Source organism: Lissotriton vulgaris, chromosome 9 (assembly GCF_964263255.1).
Source record: "Lissotriton vulgaris chromosome 9, aLisVul1.2, whole genome shotgun sequence".
Classification (NCBI taxonomy): Eukaryota; Metazoa; Chordata; class Amphibia; order Caudata; family Salamandridae; genus Lissotriton; species Lissotriton vulgaris.
The window spans coordinates 535,601,168-535,621,835 of record NC_141697.1 but is presented as its reverse complement, the minus strand read 5'-3'; the positions used below and the strand labels follow the sequence as shown (position 1 = coordinate 535,621,835).

General features: G+C 44.7%; 1 protein-coding gene across 4 annotated transcripts in view; it reads right to left on the bottom strand.

Annotated features, from left to right (window-relative positions):
- DPF1 (double PHD fingers 1) overlaps positions 1-20,668 on the bottom strand; it is a 516,551-nt gene that overhangs the window by 19,690 nt on the left and 476,193 nt on the right. For all 4 annotated transcript variants that reach the window (XM_086938023.1, XM_086938024.1, XM_086938021.1 and 1 more), the window contains exon 9: positions 4,181-4,293. In XM_086938023.1, the coding sequence (XP_086794149.1) occupies positions 4,181-4,293 (113 nt within the window). The remainder of the gene's footprint in view (positions 1-4,180; positions 4,294-20,668) is intronic.

Here is a 20,668-nt window from a genome sequence, read left to right as displayed (position 1 = left end):
AGAGTCTAAACCGAAACTGCTTAAAGACTTTAAATAATTCCTAAAAATTACACTTTTCGACTGCATATTAGTGAAAATTTCCTAATGCAATGCCAACCTTAATAGATTCTCCTGACAATTTATCAATGCATTTCCCCACCTTAAACAAGCTGCCATTGTTAACACACATGTCGAAAGAAGTCCCAATTCAAGCCTAAGGGCGGCGATTGATGCAGCATGACTCAGATTACATAATTTTCGCAAAATTTTACCTTCCACTTTTTCGAACTTTACCCAATCACATTCATCTATTGTTTCATTTGCATAATTCAAAGTGGGGGAAATCTTTATTTTATACACTGCAATAGTATGCGAAAAATGTCTTTTACCACATTGCAGGTACAAGCGATTAATTGCAGAGGCTTGTGAAATAGCTTTACTTTTGCAGTGGTCCATATGTCTGTTAGCAGAACACCTATTAGTGAAGAATTTTCTTAGATAAGGGTAAAATTTTACTATTTCCATTATTTCATCTCCTAAAAACCATTTTAGCTTTGCTCTAACCTTACAGCCATTATAATTAAAAATCATCACTTTACTCTTTGAGACATTTATTTTTAAAAAGTATTCCTTAGTGTACCTAACCAATTCCGTCAGTCGTCTCTGCAGTCCAATTGGGGTTAAATCTATTAGTATAGCGTCATCTGCATACAGCAAACAACTTATTTTTAGGTCACCCAATTGAGGAGGATCCCCTTTGCTTTCCCCAATCCGTCTCGGTAAGTCATTTATGTAGATTGAGAAAAGCAAAGGAGCCAATAAACACCCCTGCTTCAAACCATTGTTAGTTGAAATTTTCTTTGAGAGACCTTGAGTCCCCCCTAACAAAACTTGGGTCCATGTTGAAGAGTGGAGAGCAATTATTACTCTTAGCAGATTCCCCGGGATCCCCATAGTGATCAATTTCCATTAACCATTGATACCAAATGAAGGCTGACTTGTGTTAAACACCAATACTGCACTAAGCAAATAGTGGCTTTCTGGTATTTTGGGATTGAAACGACCTGCCGGCCTATTGACTACACCTTGACTGTAACACATGTTTCCCTGTGCAACCACAAAGCATATACGAGGTATAGTAAAAATGCAATCCCAAAAATCATGCAAGCAGATCTTAACACAAAAATCTATTTAGTATTTATGGATTTGATACTGGTGTTTTGAAAAGAAAATCAAACATTTTTGTAGCTATTGACTTTCGATCAGTATTTAGCAAGTGACCAATCTTACTGACAGTGGCGGTCGGTGCAGGTAAGCGAGGTGGGGGCAGGGCGGGAGGGGGGAAGTCGACAGACGACAGAATAGGGAAAATTATATAAATAACTAAATCTTAATCTGTGGTCTGTCGACATCCCCCCGCATCACTCTGCCTACCTGCACCGACCGCCGCTGCTTACTGATCCTTAAAAAATCCAAATTAAACGATGAGGAGTGTGATGATATGTCAGTATGCCAGCTGAGACATTATGTGTGATTATTCCAACAATGCAGAGCCCTTTTGAATAAAATCGGTTTTCTTTCTCAGAAAACACTGTCAAATTTCCCTGTCGATGTAGCAATGTTCACACGCTGGTTAAATTGCAGACATGTGAATGCTCAGAGCAGGTGCACCTCTGGCATGCTGAAGGCACACCTCGTACCTTCCTATCGTGGACTGGTGCAGGCAGGATTGCCTGTGACAGTTCTTGGCAGGAAGGTGCTACTGGTACGGAGTTTTGCCAAGGCAAAATTGTGTACTTTTATCTGTATGCTCTGCTCAGCTCCTTGACTCCTCTCTACTAGAACCCTCACAAATCAGAGCTTTTTGGCAAATCTCCTATCCCCTACTTACTTAGTTTGACTTAAAGTTCTGTTAAATTGAGGTATGAAACACATTTAATAAAATAAGTTTAATAAAACTTTCATTAAAAAAAAGTTGTAAAGGCACAAACATTCTTTGCTACTCATGAATCTTACTCAGGCTAATTAATGCCACTTGGATGAGTAAATGGCATCCATAAATGACCAAGGATACTTAATTAAGACTAACTGTACCAAAAAGTATAGATTAGATACGTCTGCCCTGCTAGTATCAAGATCGGCAAAATTTTGGTCAATTACCAAAGGATTTGTTTACAGAACAGGATATGCTTCTTGCTGTTTGCATGATAGTGAGCAAAAAAAAAAACCCACAAAAAACAGGGTGCTTGCCATCATTCTTAAGGATACAGTTTCTAGCAAACTTATTGATACTGTTAGCTCATTGCCTCACGTGCATTGTAATATAATCATCAACCATAATCGCCAAACATAACCATTTTACAGTCTTAGTGGACAATAATATTTAATTTGAGGATTCCCGTTAATGCCAACTTCTTGTACAGTAAATACCCTCTATTCCTAGTTTTTCACTTGAAAATGAGGTGTAACATATGAAATCAGTATTTTAATGCACCAAATTCCAGGGTTTTCCTTTTTTCCGTCACTTTCCTACCAACAAATTCAGGGAGTTTGACCAAATAAAATCTGTCGGGGCAAAACTGTGGTATTCCAAGACATGAAAAAAAACGGTGTTTGCACTGGGCTCGGAATTTAGCTTTTTACTGGGAATCAGGGCTTAAGACAAACTGGTTCAAACCTTCATTTGGGAAGGCAAAATCCACCCGTAGGGATCTGGAAACAAAATAGAAGTAGGCTTATATTCCCATAGATAAGGCGTTGTTTTCTAAACATATTGGGCCCGATTCACAGAACTAACTTATGGCAAAATCCTAAACATTCTACCATTTTGGTATTCACAGAAGGCACTTACTCATTTTGGTATTCACAGAAGGCACTTACTCAATTTGGTATTCACAAAAGTTAGGAGTCCTAACTTTACTACTCCTAATCTGAGAAAAATCCTAGGAGTCCTTAGGAGTCCTTAGTCTTAAGGTTAGGATTTTTCTCAGTTTAGGAGTAGTAAAGTCAGGACATCTTTCATTGGATGTGCGAATCGTGCCTGAAATTAAACAGAGAGAAATCCGAGATCCTTCTTCTAGGAAACCCACGCAGACTCCCCCATCCCTCTCTTGGCCATCCTGCATGGGATCACCCCCCACCCCCAAGTCCGAAGTCAAAAGCCTAGGTATCTGGCTGGACCAAGACCTCAATTTTAAAGTCCAGGCCAGAAAAACCGCCGGTACATGCTTCGGCCTTATTAAGACTGCGCGAAAAATCCTTCACCTGATTCCCTTTCAATCCAGGAAACTGCTCATTCAGGGGCTAGTTAATTCCAGACTGGACTACGGAAATGCCCTTTATCTAGGGGCACCCGCATCGGTCATCAACAGATTGCAATGCGCCCAAAACGCCGCCGCCAGACTCCTGACCGGGACCAAATCTAGATGCTCGGCCAAACCAGCACTGAGATCCCTACATTGGCTCCCGATTAGGGAAAGGATCACCTTTAAGACCCTCTGCATCTCACACAAAATACTACAAGGCAGAGGCCCGCCTATCCTGAGATCTCTCGTCAAACCTCATCGCTCGAACAGACAACTCAGATCAGACTCCCTTTTCCTGGCCAGCGTCCCCAGAATAAGAAAGGCCCGCTCCGGGGGGCGACTTTTTTCATACAACGCTCCAAAGTTGTGGAACTCCCTCCCACTCTCCACCCGAACTGAACACAACTTAATAGCCTTTCGCAGGCAACTAAAAACGTGGCTCTTCCCTTAACTCCTCTCTATTACTCCCCCCTCTGAAAGCTTCAGGTCGATTGTCAGCGCTGGGACGCCCCAGGGTAGCTATGCGCTTTACAAACCTGCATTCAAAATTCAAATTCAAATTCAAATTCAGGACTCCTAAATTGAGAAAAATCCTAACTTTAAGACTTTCAGAATTCACAGAAGGCATTTAGGAGTCCTAGAGTTAGGAGTCCTAACTTTACTACTCCTAAACTAGGAAAAATCCTAACTTTAAGACTTTTGGCATTCATAGAAGGCATGTAGGAGTCCTAAAGTTAGTTCAGATAACCTTATGTTACAGGTACTTTACAACAACACCTTGATAACATATTACTTAAGGTGTGGTGTATAACATGGCCCAGCACCTTCCCATTCGATGACATTACTGACATCTTGTTTACATTTTCAGTATGTCCTGGCATGCTGCCTGTACTCACATCATTTTCTGAGGTGCCGCAAAGACTGCACGATTTGCACTCGATGCACTGCCAGCGGTAGGTTCGCACGGCCGCCGTCATATTTACTGTAAACTGTAAACAGGATGGGTGACCTACAATAGAAAACACAGAAGCAGAAAGAACACGTTATTTAAGTCAATCAAGGATGCAGGATCTCAAAGTGTTACTTGAAAACAATCATACACTTCACTTCGGAGGAAGCCTAAATATCTGCCTGCTCTAAGAATGCCTTAGCAGCTACATTTTCCGTTCTGGCCACATGTACAACGAAAATCTGTTTGAGACTTCCAAACAGCTAATCTTTGCGATTCAAAATTAGGAAGTCGCAAACAGCGATGTACTAATGTTCTCAGACACATTTAGCGATTCCCAGTTGGTCGCAAATGGACCTGCCTCATCAATATTCATGATTTAGGCCGCGATTTGTGATACATTGGGAACTGCTAAAAACACATGAATGATGGCCTGCTGGGGTCAGCAGACCACCATGTCTGTGTTTGCTTTTAAATAAAGCAGTGTTTAAAAAAAAAAAAATCAGCCCATTTTTCCTAAAGGAAAACAGGATGCGTTTGAAAAAGAAAAATTATACGTTTCAGTTTAGAGTAGGCACTGGTCCGTGTATCCACTGCCTTGTCAAAAAATGCGACTGGCATACCAACTACTTGAAGTTATTGGGAAACTGCAAATGTTTTACAACCGTATTCCGGTCGTAAAACTTTCATACATCCCCATGCGACTTGCTATCAGGAACGGACACCCGGTAATACGTTACCGACTCGCAAAATATGGTTATTACATGTTAAAAGGCTATTTAGCCATCAAAAACTTCAATAGGTCTTGCCGTGGACCTATAGGTTTTGGTAATTTTGCCCTTGCTGTGCAGGATTAACAAAAAGCAAAAGAAAGACGGAAAAAGTGCAATGACGCAATCACTGTCGGTCATGTCATCCTGTAAGTGTGCGCATCCATTACCACACATTTGCTCGCCTACAGAATGGTACAGGTGACATTTTACTTTTTTAGTTAATGAGCCAAACCGCAAATCGGTAAATAAAAGCCCAAAATAAAATTTTTAAAGGGCATTGAGTGTTGGACAACAGAACAGTGGGTGGAGAGAGCAGACGGGCAAAGGAACGTTATAGCAGCACACAAGGGGGAGAACAAAACAGTGGCAAGGAGAAGCACGAGATGAAGAGAACAGAAAAATTGGGATTTTAGCAGGATAGAACCACAAGAGAAGAGAGACGAGAGAGCAGTACACAAGGGAGAAATTAACACTGGTTGAGGAAAGCACAACCTGGAGCATGAGTTTGTGGAGAGAAGTACATGAGAGAAAGCAGCTCACAAGGGAGGGAGAAACACTAAGCATGGGGAGGGAAGTTGGCAGGAGCAAAAACCAGAAGGAACTGAGCTCGAAAACAGGTGCAGTATCATTAAGTGTTTATCCAAAAAGGAAAAAGTTGTTCCAGAAAAGTGAGCAGTGGAAGTATACAAGTCAATCAAAAGATTAGTAGAGAGGCTATAATCCATAGTTTAAACAAACAGAAGATGCAGACTCTATGGAATAAGAAGCAAGCAAAGGAGATTGACAATAAAGCAACCAATGGTAAGCATTGGGCAATGTTTAGGTCCACTATAAGTTCAAAATAGGTCTTTCGCAACCAGACAGCTTGCTGGTAGGCAAGACGTTGATAAAGTATTTTATAGATCTATATTTTTGCATATCATTATTAATGTTTATTATTCCCCGGATTGGCGTGAGGCGCCCTTGGGGGCGGGTTGCAGCGCCTCAAGCCATAAAAGTGAGCAAATAAATAAATACAGATCGTACTTAAGCACAGTAAAGTTAACAGGACAATCAATACCTAACTATTTGCGTGCTTAATTGTAAAGTCGATAAGTCACTACCATAAAATTACTGATACAAATTTCACACTGAGTGATAAAATAAAACCATTATAAAATACTATAAAAATAATACACTAATCAAAACCTTAAAATCACTTATCAGCAACAATAGCCCTCCTTTTTGGCCACATCAACCCCAAAAAATTTGTGACAGAGAATACATACAAGGGAGATGGATCAGTACGTAGTATTCTTAAGGCAATCATATGGCTTGAGGTACCCAGTGACTTACACACTGGTGCAATCCAGAAAGAGCAAAACCTGGTATATTGTGGACACACAAGTAACACATGCGGGATGGTTTCTCTTTGGCTTACACAAAATGGGCACTCCTCACTAGAGAAACTTTTCCATTTTGCTGTAATCACTTCGACAGGGAGTGTACACACTCTAAACTGATGGTTGAGCTTCCTATCAAAAGGAACAGTAACCAAAGTCCAATACTGCTCTAAAGCATATGTAGACTTAAAATTTTAAAAACAGTGTGTCAGTGTTGAGTCCTCATCCACACACTCTTGCTGATGGAGAGAGTAGACCCAATGGTATTTTTTCAACATCTCTTTAGATGGAATGTACTTCAAGCTATTGCCAAATTTTACTGAAGCAAAGAGTGCACCTAAATGTGCACCCAACACTTAATGTTGACTGAATTTGTTAGTTTTATAAATGATAAAATCAAATGCATGTGTATTGCAACAAGGTTAAAGGTATCTAATGTTGGCACTTGATGATGCTGGATGAAGATCAGAAATGATTTAATGTGTAAAAAATAGATTCTTAAGGAAGTGCACGTTCTTATTGACATGACTGGACATACCGCAGTTTTCATACGCCATTAACATATGTGAAATCAGATGGTATTCCCAATCCACTTTCCGGTTGGCAGGTCACCACTGAACTAAACCAGGCATCATAATTTGACATAAAATGGGAGCCGACCTGGAAGTATCTGTGGGGAAAGGTATCAAGTCTAATGTACACTTTCCTCGGTCTGAGCAGCTTTAACTTATGCTGGATAAGCTGGATAAGCTGGAGCAGCAGAAGGCCTGGACCCCTCTCAATCTGGGTTCAGGCCAAACCACAGTACCGAATTGGCCCTACTAGAAGTGACCAATAACATCAGGTTGACACTTGATAGTGGGGGGTCTATGATTCTGGTGCTGTTGGATTTGTCTGCTGCTTTCGATACGGTGTCTCATGAAGTGCTTCTCGGTCGTCTGAGGGGTGTAGGGCTGGGAGGAACGGCCCTGTCTTGGGTAGAAAGCTTCCTTTCCTGCCGCTCTCAAGAAGTCAGGCTGGGCTCCCATAAATCCATCTTTAGGGAGCTCACCAGGGGTGTGCCACAAGGCTCATGCCTTAGCCCCACATTATTTAATGTGTATGTGGCCCCCCTGGCCGACTTAGTGAGGCCATTTGGGTTTACCCCGATATCCTACGCTGATGACACCCAGCTGCTGTTCCCTTTTGAAAACCTTCTCACCTGCTCTGCAAAAATCTTTTGCAGAAGGCATGGGGGCTGTGTCATGTTGGATGGCTGAGAATTGCCTACAATGCAATGTGGGCAAAACAGAGGTTTTATTGTTCGGGGAGGCAGCAACATTATGGTCTGGGGAGTGGTGGCCCACAGAATTAGGACCAGTTCCTGTCCCAAAGCAGACTGTCAAAAACTTGGGATTGCTATTCGATCAAGCCTTGACTTTTAAACATCATGTCAACCAAGTTGCGGGTACCTGCTTTAGAGCCATCGGACTTTTGAAAAGGGTGTTCCCCTATATACCCGATGGTCACAGGAAAACTTTAGTCCAGGCACTAGTGATCAGTAGATTGGACTACTGTAATGGCCTTCTTTTGTCAACTAATGAAGGCCAATTAAACAAACTACAAGTAGTCCAAAATACGGCGGCGAGGTTAGTTCTCAATGTACCATCTAGAACTCCCTCCCGCCCCCTACTAGCCAAACTTCACTGGTTACCAGTGCGGCAACGCACGAAGTTTAAAATTCTGTGTACCATTCATAGGTGTCTGATAGGAAAGGGCCCCAAATATTTGACTAAAGCTTTTCTACCCTATGTACCAGGCCGATCACTTCGATTGAGTAATCTTCACCTATTACAGGTCCCAAAAATAAAAAAATCTCGCCAGGGAGGTCGTGCTTTGGCACATACAGGACCTGTCCTTTGGAACTCCCTTCCCATTCAACTGAAACTCATTACCAACCATTTATCCTTTCGCAAAAACCTTAAGACTCACCTTTTCTCTTCCAACTAATTAGTTTATGATTTACTATTTCTGGTTATGATCAGGCACAGGTCAAATGTAATTGTTCCATCTTAAGCGCAGAGATATCCTTTCGGGGATCTAGTCAGGCGCTATAGAAGCACATAAATAAATAAATGGTGGAGTGAGAAGGTCCGCTACACAATAGGAGAACAGTGCTCCCAGTAGGACGCAAATGGTATATTTATAAATGCAAGTCATGTAAACACCAAGCAGTGAATCACTTTGCAGAGATCACTATGTAGAAAACGTTACCTTCTCAACCACTCCTTACAGCACCGTATTCTAAAAACGTGCGCTCGCATGGCAACATTCACGTTTTGCTAAATATCATGGGGCAGATTTACAAGCCCCCTGCGCCACCAGTACGTCACTTTTTGTGACGTACTGATGGCGTATTTTCCTGCTCCATATTTACAAGAACAGGAAAAGCCTCACTGCGTGGCTTTTCCTGTCCTTGTAAATATGGCCCCTTTACACGCAGCACTTTGCGTTAAAGGGGCGTTCCATGTGTGCTGCTATGGGTGTTCCTACGCAAAACCCATAGAACCAGACACATTTCCAGATTTACGAGGAATTGTAAATCTGGAAATGCATCTGAATACTACGGCACAGGCACAACGAGGAGAAATGTTTTCATTTCTCCTCGTTTTTTCCTCTTAAAATACGAGCTGCATTCTACAGCACGCACTGAAAGAGGAAAATGCCTGCAGTGATTGTTTTTGTGCAGGAAGGTGCCCCTTCTTGTACAAAAAGAGTCTCCCCATGGCGCAGGCATCCTTGCACCATGGTGCAAGGGTGCCTGCGCCTGCGCATGGCAGCAGTTTGTGCGCCAGCGCAGGGGAGAGCACAGAGATGCCACATATTGTTGTAACTATGTCGCATCCCTGTGCTCTGAAAGTGCTGCAGCGTGGCACAGCCAAAGGCCTATCGTTGCCACGCTGCGGCACTTCTTTGTAAATCTGCCCCCATGTTTTGTCACAAGTTTGGATTATTTATAGTTTCCATTATGTAGAATGGCCATTTTTAAAATGACACGGTGTGGTTATACAGCGTTATAACAATCTGATTTCAAACTGTACCGTGATTAAATATCAGTGATATTATTTCAGTTTCTAGCATTTTATTAATTTACCTGAAATTGCTTTCAGAAAAATGAGGCAGAGTATAACAGTAAACATGGTACTGGGTAAATGAAAGTACAGGCGCATTATAAAAAATAAAAAAAACTGGCTAGATACGGAACTGAAAATGATATTGAACATTTAGTAACCTCTGTACTGTAAAAAAAATCACTTCGTTACTGTACTTCCTTTGGAAGACGTTGGCAGTTGATCACAGAATCACGTACTGGTCAAAAAGCCTGTCTGAAGAGAGCTCGTGTCCTTGAAATTGGCTCTTGTCCATGCCCGCTCCAAGGCATCCCATCCCCGCCTAGGCATTTTCTTCCTCTCCTCTTTTTTATGTGAATTTAATTGGTACTTTTGAAAAGTGCCGAATGAGAGGCCTTTAAACTGAAGTCCTCCATTTATCTAAAGAGCAAGTAGAGCGCAGGTGTGAACATTCGAGGCTTCGACACTCACCACACAATCACCAACGGACCCCGCGCGCGAACACACACACCGCAATGGCAAAGTCAATTGGTCTGGCTTTTATTTTGAGTGCTGACTGAAATATACATTTTCTTTTTTTAAAGGCTGCTCCAGTGGAAAAAAATAAAACAAAAATAGAACTGCTTTCTGTATGCCATGAATCTCTTAGAAAAACGATTGGGTGTAAGATGATTCAACGCACATTTGAGATGTAAAAGAGTTCCTCATGCATTGAAATACATATATATATATATATACTAAATAATTGGTGTCAACAGGTTAACAGACAGCAGAGCAGTGCTGGCAAACCAGACCTAACAAGTACAGCACAGAAAGCAGTAGTGTGAGCTCCACTTGCACCCATGACAAGTACACTATACAGAGCAAAAGTTTGAATTTATGCAGAGAAAAAGTCTATCAGTAATAGTACGTGCATACACTATACAGATAACACTGAGGCAATATTAAAAAACACATGTGACACAACACAATAGCAGAAGTACAAGCCCTTAAAGTTTAGCTAACATACAGAACAAATAGTGCAGGTACTGCCAGCAGGAGCGCAAGTTCCATCATGACACAAGTGGACCAGGTGTCCTCACGTACATGCACATACACACACACACACACACACACACACACACCTTGTATAGGATCATGTTAAGGTTTACTCGCATACAAAGAGCAGGTATATAACGTCCTATACCAGAACAAGATTCACTGACACTCATCAGATACACATTGCTACAGTTACTACAAACTTCGAAAAAGTTTCTAAGACGCGCTTAGGGACTTTACTATTTTTTTTAAAGAAAACGTTGACATTTCTTTTTAAGTCCCAATGTGGAATGTAAATTGGCTACTTTTTGATGTTGCTGAAATTGTAGCTGCTGCCGTTGAACCAAAGGATGGATACCTGAAGCTAGTTGGTCCCTCTGGTGCTCTGGAGTTTTGTAGATTCATCGCTGAAGACCCAACACAGAATGGGACTCTGTCACTTTGGAGATCCAGAGATCTCAGCGCATGATGCTGTGGAACAATTGGTCAGATACTTTTCCCGGCGGATCACACTGAATCTTTTGACAAAACGTTTTTGGATTCTCTGGTTGTAAGGGAGAGGCCAACAGCAAAGTCCAGTCCAGGTGCCACTGGTCAGCTGGGTACTTAATAAAAAAGGCTTCTTGCAGCTTGTTGTGAACCTGTAGCCATACAGGAGTTTAGCCAACTGACCCTTGAAGTCCACTTCCATGTCCTAGGTACAAGAGGGAACAGGTCCGTTCCTGTCAGGTCACAGGCAGCAAGTCCAGTCCTCTTTTGCTCTTCTACAGGTCCAGAAACTGTTCTGAAGCTGGTGTCTTGTGGTGCCATCTTTATTGCTGAAGTCAGCTAGTGGATGAGAGGGACTCCTGGCTCTACCCTAAACAAAGGAGTAAACGTTTCCAGGTGCAAACCTACACACTTTTGCAGCATATCCTGTTTGCCATTCTGAAAACAATCCCATAGAAACCTTATTCCCAAAATCCATGTTGGGGAAAAGCTTCTCCCCTCATGCAGAGTTTGGGTGCTCACTTAGAGGTGTGGCCAGTGTAATGAGCAGTCCCCTCCTCTGCGCCCACTTTCTCAAGTCCATTGCTCAAAACAGATTTTATGAGAATTAGAAAAGCCTTGACAACACACCATGGTTGATAAGGTTTTGCTCTTCAACACAGCTCAATATTTACTGCAGCTGTAGGCTTTCACCAAAACCTGCAGTTGATACTGTGATTATCGCAGACCTCTATGTAACTGTCCCTTCTCCAAAACATGCAAGGCACTTTGAAGACATCCTACAGTCAGCACTATTATAAATAACAAATAATATAAATAAAGTATTTACCTCTCATTGCAAACCTGTTAAAAGTAGTCTGAATTTGTGCATAGCTCTACATAAAAATATAATCACTCTGTACCTTAAACTGGTCATGACATCACTAAGGTACTTGTTGAGAAGAAATAATCTAGTTTCTACGTTTTCCCTCAAGTACTGCGTAATTTCAATTTCAATTCAATACTTTATTTCGGTTTTACAACTATCAAAGTTCACACATGAATAAGTTAAAACGGTAAACTACGGTTCACATTAAAAGGATATAATAAATAGTTCTAAAAACCAGCTTTAAAACCCACATGGTGGTACCCAGTTAAAGAATGATACACAAGATTACAAACATAATATATAAAAGGACAATACAGTAGAGCACACGAGTCAGATAAAACTTCTCAATAGCCCACGGAGACAAACATATTGAAATAATTTAACCAGAAGAAACAATGTTGGAAATGCATGTGCAGTTTACAGTGTGAGCACTCACACTGGGACCAAGGCACCTTTCAACTAAGTTGACTCCAAATACTTGCTTCATCTGATTCGCCAAGCCCACAGTAAAAATGTACAAGCAGCGAACACAATGGACTCTTCAGCATCACACCTAAGTACCCTGGATGCTTCCCCGTAGTGAACACTGCCCAATTACTTGCACACAGGAATAATATTTTTTTTACGAAGCAGGGTGTAACTAGGACAGAAAAGAAGGAAGTAATTCACTATACTTCCAACTGCGGGCAAAAGAGGCAGTGGGGCGATGGGGAGCAACTTTTGCCCCATTTGGAAGTGAAAGATTTCTTTTTTTTTTTGATTTAAAGATTTTTATTGAAAAAATAAAGTGGCATATACATTGGCAGTTTTACAACAGTGCTGAAGAGAGAGAAGAAGGAAGAAGGAAGAAAAAAGAGAGGGGGGGGGGGAGAGGGGGGTTAGTGTGGCTTCTTTAAATGTTCGTCGAGTTGTTTCCACATGTGCTCTTGGGGCGTATGTTCTTTCGAGAGGTTGCCCGTGATGTTGTCTGCTCCTCTTAGGAAGGTGACCCAGTTGATCCATGTTTTGAAGTTTGCTTTCGCCGTGTTCTTCCAGTTCGTTAAGATTATCTTCAGGGCTGCTGTCAGGAGCAGGTCTAGGAGGTCTCTTTCTTCCCTGCTGTTCAGGTTTGCTGTTACATGCCCTGTCGCCAGTGTCACATAGTTTAGCATTAAGTCTGTTTGGAACATGTCATTTATGAATGCGTTTATTTGGGCCCAGAACCTCTTGACTTTGACGCACCCAAAGATGAGGTGTTCAAGTGTGCCCTCCTCTTTCTGGCAGTTCCAGCAGTCGCCTGAATCTGCTATTCCGCTTTTATGGAGTCTTGATGGGGTCCAGTAGGCTCTGTGGAGAAGCCAGTATTTTGTTTGTGCCAGTTGCGGGGTGATCTTGCTTTTTGTGGCTGAGGCCCACATTTGCGCCTGTTCCTTTTCGTTTAGCTGTCTGCCTAGGAGTGTAGCCCATGAGTTTGTTGTCTTCTTGTTTAGAGACAGGGTCGTCGGGGCAAGCAGTTTGTAGATCTTGGCGGTCTGGTGTCCCGCCGAGTTTAGCATTAGCACGTACTTGACGATATCCGGTTCTTCTCGGGTTAGGTTTGCTCTTGTTATGGCAGACCTTATTTTCAGAAATGTGTATAGCTCTTTGTTGGGGAGGTTGTGTAGTTGTTGTAGGTTTGAGAAGGTTAGCTGCTTCCCCTTTGTTTCTATTTGTTTGGGAAGGCTTATCCCTTTTTTGATCCATGCGTCATAGTCTATTACTGCCCCTTGGTATGATATTTTTGTGTTGTACCAGATGGATTCCCATGTTGTACCTCTCAGTTTCTGTGCCATTCGCTTGTCCACCTTCATCAGCGCTTCTCTGGTGTGCTTCAATATGGTGTTGGACCATAGGGGGTGTTTGTTTGCAGTTAAAATCGCTGTCGGGTGTAGGCCTCCTAGGAGCTCGCTTTCCAGTTCCAGCCAGACTGGTTTGTATTGTTGTGTTTCGTCGATCCATGCGAATCCTTGTTTGGCTAGGCAGGCTGTCTGGTAGGTTTTGAAGTTTGCCAGGTTGAGGCCACCTAGTTCCTTCGCTAGCCTCAGTTTGGGTAGGCTAATTCGTGGTTTTTTGTTTCTCCATAGGAAGGTGTTGATCAAGCCGTCCAGTTTTTTGTGGAAGCCTTCCGTCATTTGGATCGGTAGCATGTTTAGCGTGTAGTTTATTGCGGGTGTAATCATCATTTTTATCGTCTCTATCCTTCCCCACCAGCTGATGTATTTGGGCGACCACAGTTCTAGTCTGTCTTTGACTTTTTTTAGCAGTGAGTCTTCGTTGTGCTGTATCGTTGATGTTAGGTCCCTTCCGAACTGTAGGCCAAGGTATTTGAGTGGTTTCGTTTGCCAGGCTAGGCCGGAGTCTCCTAGTACCAGTTTGGTGGTGTGTATGTTCATTGGTTTGCATTCCGATTTGTCCTTGTTGAGTTTGTATCCGGACGCTTCTGCATATTCCCCTATTGCCTCCATTAGTGCTGTGATCGACGTTGATGGCTTGGTGGTGGTGATGAGGATGTCGTCCGCGTACGCTGCAAGTTTAACTGTCTTCTCTCCGATCTTGACACCCGTTATTCCCTCATTGTCTCTTATTTTTGCAAGCAGTGGTTCAAGTGCCAGTAGGAAGAGACCAGGTGACAGTGGGCATCCTTGCCTGGTTCCTCTTCCCAGTAGGAGCGGGTCGGATGTGCTCCCGTTGACCACTATTTTTGCTCTCGGTTTGTTGTATAGGGCCATTGTCATTGCTATGTACTTCTCCCCTAGTCCAAACTTTGTCATGCAGTTCCTGAGGAATGGCCACGAGACTCTGTCAAAGGCCTTCTCCGCATCCAGTGCTATCATGACCGCCTGTTCATTGCTCTGTGTTGTGTGGTTGATCAGATGGCACAGCAGCCTTGTGTTGTCTTGCGACAGCCTGTGTTTGATGTAGCCCACTTGTGAGTTGTGTATGATGTCGGGTAGAATTCTATTAAGTCTGTTAGCAAGCACCTTTGCATAAATTTTGCAGTCCACATTTATGAGTGATATAGGTCTGTAGTTTTGCGGGTATTGGTGGTCTTTACCTTCTTTGGGTATTATTGTGATGTTTGCCTCTCGCATGGTGTTTGTCATCTCCCCTTTCCTTATGCAGGCGGCGTACGTTTCCGATAGTATTTTCTTGATGTTGGGGCAGAAGGTCTTGTAGAACACGGCGGAGTACCCGTCTGGTCCTGGGGCTCTGTTCCGTTTTAGCTGATTGATTGCGGCTTCGATTTCCTCTTCCGTTATGTCCGCCTCTAGGGGTGCCTTCTCCTCCTCCCTGAGTTTCGGTAGGTTGATGTCCATGAGGAGGGAGTGGCCCCCATCTTTGCTCAAGTTCTTGTCTTCGGAGTATAGCTCCTGATAGAACTGTCTGAATACCTCCAGTATGCCTTTGTTTGTTGTTTGCGATTTGTTGTTTTTGTCTGTTATTGCTGCTATTGTGTGCTTCCTTTGCTTCCCTTTGAGGTAAGATGCCAGTTGTTTCCCTGCTTTGTTCGCTCTGCATAGATTCACCGACTTGAACTTTGTTAGCCACGAACCTGCTCGTTCGCTTAGGATTCTGTTTAGTTCGTATTTTTTCTTTGTGAGCGTGGTGAGTGTGTTCTTGTCTGTTATGTTTGCGCAGTGACCTCTTTCCAGTGCTTCTATTTCCCTCTCTAGCTCTGAGATCTTCTGATTCCTGCTTCTGTTCATTCTTGATTTGATGTTTATCAGTTTGCCTCTTAAAGTCGCTTTGAGCGCTTCCCAGATGGTGTCCTTCTCCACTTCGCCATTGTCATTGTCTTCCAGGTAGTTATTTAGTGCTTCCTCTATTTCTTTTACATTGTCTCTTTTCTGTAGGATGTCATCGTTGAGTCTCCACCACCTCGCTATGCTTTCATTGTGTTTGCCGTTGAGGGCGAGGGATATATGTGCATGGTCGGAGATGGTTATTGGGGCTATCTCTGTGTTCTCGATCAGGTGCGTGCGGTCGCTGGACATCAATATATAGTCAATTCTGCTATATGAGTTATGCGGGTGTGAATAAAAGGTGTATTCACGCGCTGTGGGGTGTTGAAGCCTCCATGGGTCTGCTAGGTGGTGTTTGGCACAGAGATCTTTAAGGGTGTTGCTTCCTGGAGAGGTGTGGCTTGGCCTGCTTGGGTGTCTGTCCGTGGCCTGGTCCATTGTCTTGTTCAGGTCGCCGGCTACAATCAGGAGGTCGTCCTGTGGTAGCTTGCTGAGTTCGCCGTCTACCATTTGCCAGAAGTCTCTGTCTTCGGTGTTTGGTCCATAGATGTTTGCTACGTGTAGCTTGTCGGTTCCTCTTTGGACACTTGCTATCAGCAGACGTCCGTCTTCGTCCGTGTTTGTCTTGTGTATGGTGAGGTTGGCTTTCTTGCTTAGGATGGTTACCACGCCCCGCTTCTTCCCCTTAGCAGGTGAGCATAGGATGTCACCTATCCATCTTGCCTTCAGTAGTTTAGCCTCTTCCTCTGAGAGTTTGGTCTCCTGTAGCGTGTAGATGTCCCCCTTGAGTTTCCCCAGGTGTTCCAGTATTTTCCTGCGTTTAATTGGGTGATTCAGGCCTTTGACGTTCATGGAGATTACCTTTAGGTTCGCTGAGAGGTTCGCCGGTGGTCGGTCTGTCATGGGACTTTGTAATTGTCGCTGGCTGCTATGTCGTCTTCATTGCTGGGTCTTGAGGTGCCTGCCTTTGTACCTCCTAAATACTTGGGTCCCCCCCCCCCAGGGATTAAGTGAGTAGGGTGGGAGATGGGAAAGGGGATGGGTGTAGAGATCAGTATAGAAAAGAGAGAAAGAGTAGTTATACATTGCACCACTGTCCGTTGTCACGCTGGCCTTCATGCCCGCCTGCCCCCCCGCCTCCTCTGGCCGCCCCCCTCCCCCCCCTCCCCCCTCCCTCCGCCTGTAGAAAATCGGGTGTGTGACAGCAAGGTTCCTCACACTCCCCTCCCCCCCAAGTCTGGCAGTGTCTCTGTGGACAGAAGGCAAAGGATATGTGCTTCATCGGTCTTCATAGTCTCTACGATCGACATTGGTGATTTGAGGTAGCAGCGTTGATCATTGGCGATATTGAGGTAGCTTCGTTGATCAGTGTGTGCGTTATCGAGGTAGGTTTGTTGTCTAGAGTTCAAGGTTGGTCATTTTGTTGTGTGCTTGAGCTTGTCCCGTGTGTTCGGAGTCTTGAGCTATTTGTTGAAAATTGGCCATGCGCCGCATTCTTGTCATATGCCCTCTCCTTCGTTCTCGTCCGTTGAGGCTCTTCTCTTGGCCCCTGGGCTTTGGTGTTCCATCTCTTCTGGAGGTGGCCCTCGTAGGTACCTGTGTAGGTCTTTGGGGTCTTCGAAGATTTTGCTACCGTGTCTGTCTGTGATTCTCAGTTTGGAAGGGCCTGCGAAAGAGAAGGTGATGTTGTTTTTCCGCAGGGTATCTCGTTGAGCTAGGAAGCCCTTCCTCACTTCCACCGTTAGCTTCGATAGGTCCTGTGTGATCGTCACTTTTTTCCCGTTGATTGTCATTGGTTTGCCTTTCCTGGCTACTGCGAATATTGCCTCCGTGTGGTCCTCTCGCAGCGGTTTGCATATGATTGGTCTCGGGGCGTTGCTGTTTGATTGCTTCTTTGCTGGGATGCGGTAAGCTTTGACCAGCTCAAGTGGTCTTTCAAAAGTGAGACCTGTTATTTTGGGGATAATGTCCTCCAGCATACGGGCGCATGCTCCCGGGGCGTCCTTCTCCTCCTCGGGTATTCCTAGTAGTCTTATGTTCCCCTTGCGGCTCCTGTCATCCTGCTCGGCCATTGATCTTTGTAGGGCTGATGTTCTTTTTATGACTAGGCCTAGATCATTGTGTGTTGTGTTGGCCCGGTCTTCAGGTTGCTGATTCTTTTTTCCGCTTCGTCTATTCTGCCGTTGGCTCTGCTCTGCTCCGCTCTTATGGCTATTAGTTCCATTTGTATGTTGTCCACTATCTTTTTTGTCTCCTTTGCAAGATCATTCCCTTCCGTTATTTTCTTCAGTAGTGTGTCCAGAGTAGTTGTTTCTTCGCCCCTGTCTCCGTGATCTTTCGCGGGTGACGCGGTCAGATCGTTTTTGTTCTTCTTCTGGGCGTTTGTCACTAAGTTGCCTTCTTTCTCTGCCATTGTGTCGAAGCCTCTCCTGACCTGGTGCGTTCTGGGTTTGACTTCTGTTGGCTGCTGCTTTGTGGGTGTCTTTTGTTGTTTTTATTCGTCCTTTTTCCTTTGGGCCGGCCCCGTTATTAGGTTGCAGTCTCTGAAGCGGGGTGGCCACTTGACCACTCTGGTCTTGGTCCTGGCCTCCGCCAGCCTTCTGCAATTCTGCGGGCTGGTGTTAGCCCTGGTTGTGTTGGTGCCTGCGAATTAGTGTTCCCTTGCTGGTGCCTGTTTGTGACTGGTGACTGTTTGTCTTCGTGCTCTTTCTACACGACCTGTGGTGAGTGGCTGCCTGCGCCTGTCCGCGCTTCCTTCTCACCTTCCTTCGCCTTGATATTCAGCGGGTAGGTGTGCTTCCTGTGTACTGCCCTATTTCTCGTTGTTCCCCAGCCTCGCCTCTTCTCGCGCGGTCCCTCGACACGGCCGTTCCCGCCACCGGAGGTCCCGCTGTCCTGTCGCGCAGGTGTCGCACTGTACGTTTCTGTGCGGCTGTTTGACCTCTGTGCGGTTTGGCCTTATTTGACCTCGCTTCTGATTGTGGGCTTGTTGTGCACCGGAGGGGCGCTCCGCTCGTTGCTGCTGCCCCTCCTAAGATGGCCGCCACTTATGTCGCCTCAGGAGTGGCCTGTGGGTTCCGTGGCTTCCGTGATCTCGAGCGTTTCCGTACGTTTAGCCTCTGTGCGGTTTGGCCTTATTTGACCTCGCTTCTGATTGTGGGCTTGTTGCGCACCGGTGGGGCGCTCCGTTCCGCTCCTTTCGCTGCTGCTGCCCCTCCTAAGATGGCCGCCACCGTTTAGTTTTCTTCGGTCACCGTCGTCGATTTACACCCTCCCTCCTTTGTATGGTCCTTTTTCGGGGGGCTGCACTCCTGTCCTCACCGCCTGTGTTTGAGTGTAGCGCTGCCTCTTTGTCTGGCGCCTGCTTGGACCTGGGGGTGTGGCTCCGGACTTTACTGATATGGCCGCCTCGGTTTCCAAAAGGTGGGGTCTTCTTTTTCTACGCCTTGCTCCTGGTACTCGCTCTGCTCATCGGCCTGCCCGGTTTCGGTGCGCTCACTGTCGGGTGGATGAGATACTCGCCTGGCGCCCCCTTCACTTGGTCGTGTTCCCCTCTCGTGCTTGTACTGCACCAAGATGGCCGCCCCTACGCCTCCGTCCCGGTTCTGCTTCCCTCCGCCCTGGCTCCGATGATCGTTAGCTTAGGTGCTCCTTCCTGGGGGTCGGGGGCTTTTCCCGGGGGTCTGGGAGGTGGTGCGCTGCTAAGGGGCGGTGCGCTCGGTAGTTCTTACTTGAGGCTTCCGGAGTTCTCAGCAGCCCACCGCCATCTTGTGCTTCTGTGCTTTCGTTTCCCTCGGTGGATCTTTTTGTCTCTGGCGGCTGCCCAGCGTCGTTTCAGGGGTTGTAAAGGGTCGCGGTTGGTGCTCCTTCAGTTCATGCACCTCTCCGTGTGTTCACTCCGTTGCCTATTGCGTTCTGTCCTTTCGCATCGCCGTTATTTGACTTGGGGGATCGGGAGCTCCGGACTCAGGACTGCTGCCTCCTTGCCATCCAAACCACGCCCCCCCCGGAAGTGAAAGATTTCAACGGTGTGTCTATTCTGAACTGTATGTACGATGTTTTGCTAGGGTGGGGCATGTCCTGTCCAGATATGGCTCAAATCTAATGAAGTATTTGTAGCTCAGAAACTTAATTCTGCAAAAATGGGTTGTCAACTGAGACGCTGTTGAGTGTCTAAACTTCAGTACTCCTAGGCTTCCAGATCCTTAATTTAAAATATGTGGAAGTATCATCTATTAAATGCACTGCAAAATGAGTGCCATTGGTAAATAGCAGCATATTGTGTAGATGGTATTAGAGGTGCCGCTCTACTCTATATAGTCGGTATGAGTCTGCTGCCAACTTATACGGTTTACAGTGTTATATTCTAGTTTTAAACCTGCTATATCCCTTTCAGTAACTAAATCACAAGAAAAGCTGGATCACTATTTGGGGCATATGAATTCCCAAAACTGCTGCCAGTGCAGATTGCTACCACATGAAGTCTGTTTGAGCTCTTGAGAGTAAGAGCACTGCTGGATGCTCAAAAATTTGCCCCCTATTCCAATTCCTAAAGAAGATTGACCAGTATATTTATGTATATCCCAGGTGCTCCAAGTAGGCTGGGAGCAAGGATGAAAGAGGCAGCCTGGTGACCCCCGTTGAATTTATGATGGCTTTGTGTTATTACTATTTCTAATTTACTATCATGTTAGCTAACTAGCACGTCTAGTTACACTCCATAAAGGAGCATACTTCTGACTTACTGGTTCTACAGGGACTCCTGGTCAAGCGTGCCATTTGAGTGCGGCTACACAATGGTTTCTTTCAAATACTGGCTACAGATATCCCTCTGCACTTTTCAGCCAGCATAAAGCTCTAAACTCTATCATACTTCCCGCTCCCCTCATCTATGTTGTCCCCAGTGTCTCTTTTCCTTCCTTCTAGTTTGAAATTATTCTGTTTCTCTTGATAAATCAGTGGAATTTACAATTACATAGATCACCATCAGCCTGTGGATGCAGGTGGACTCTTT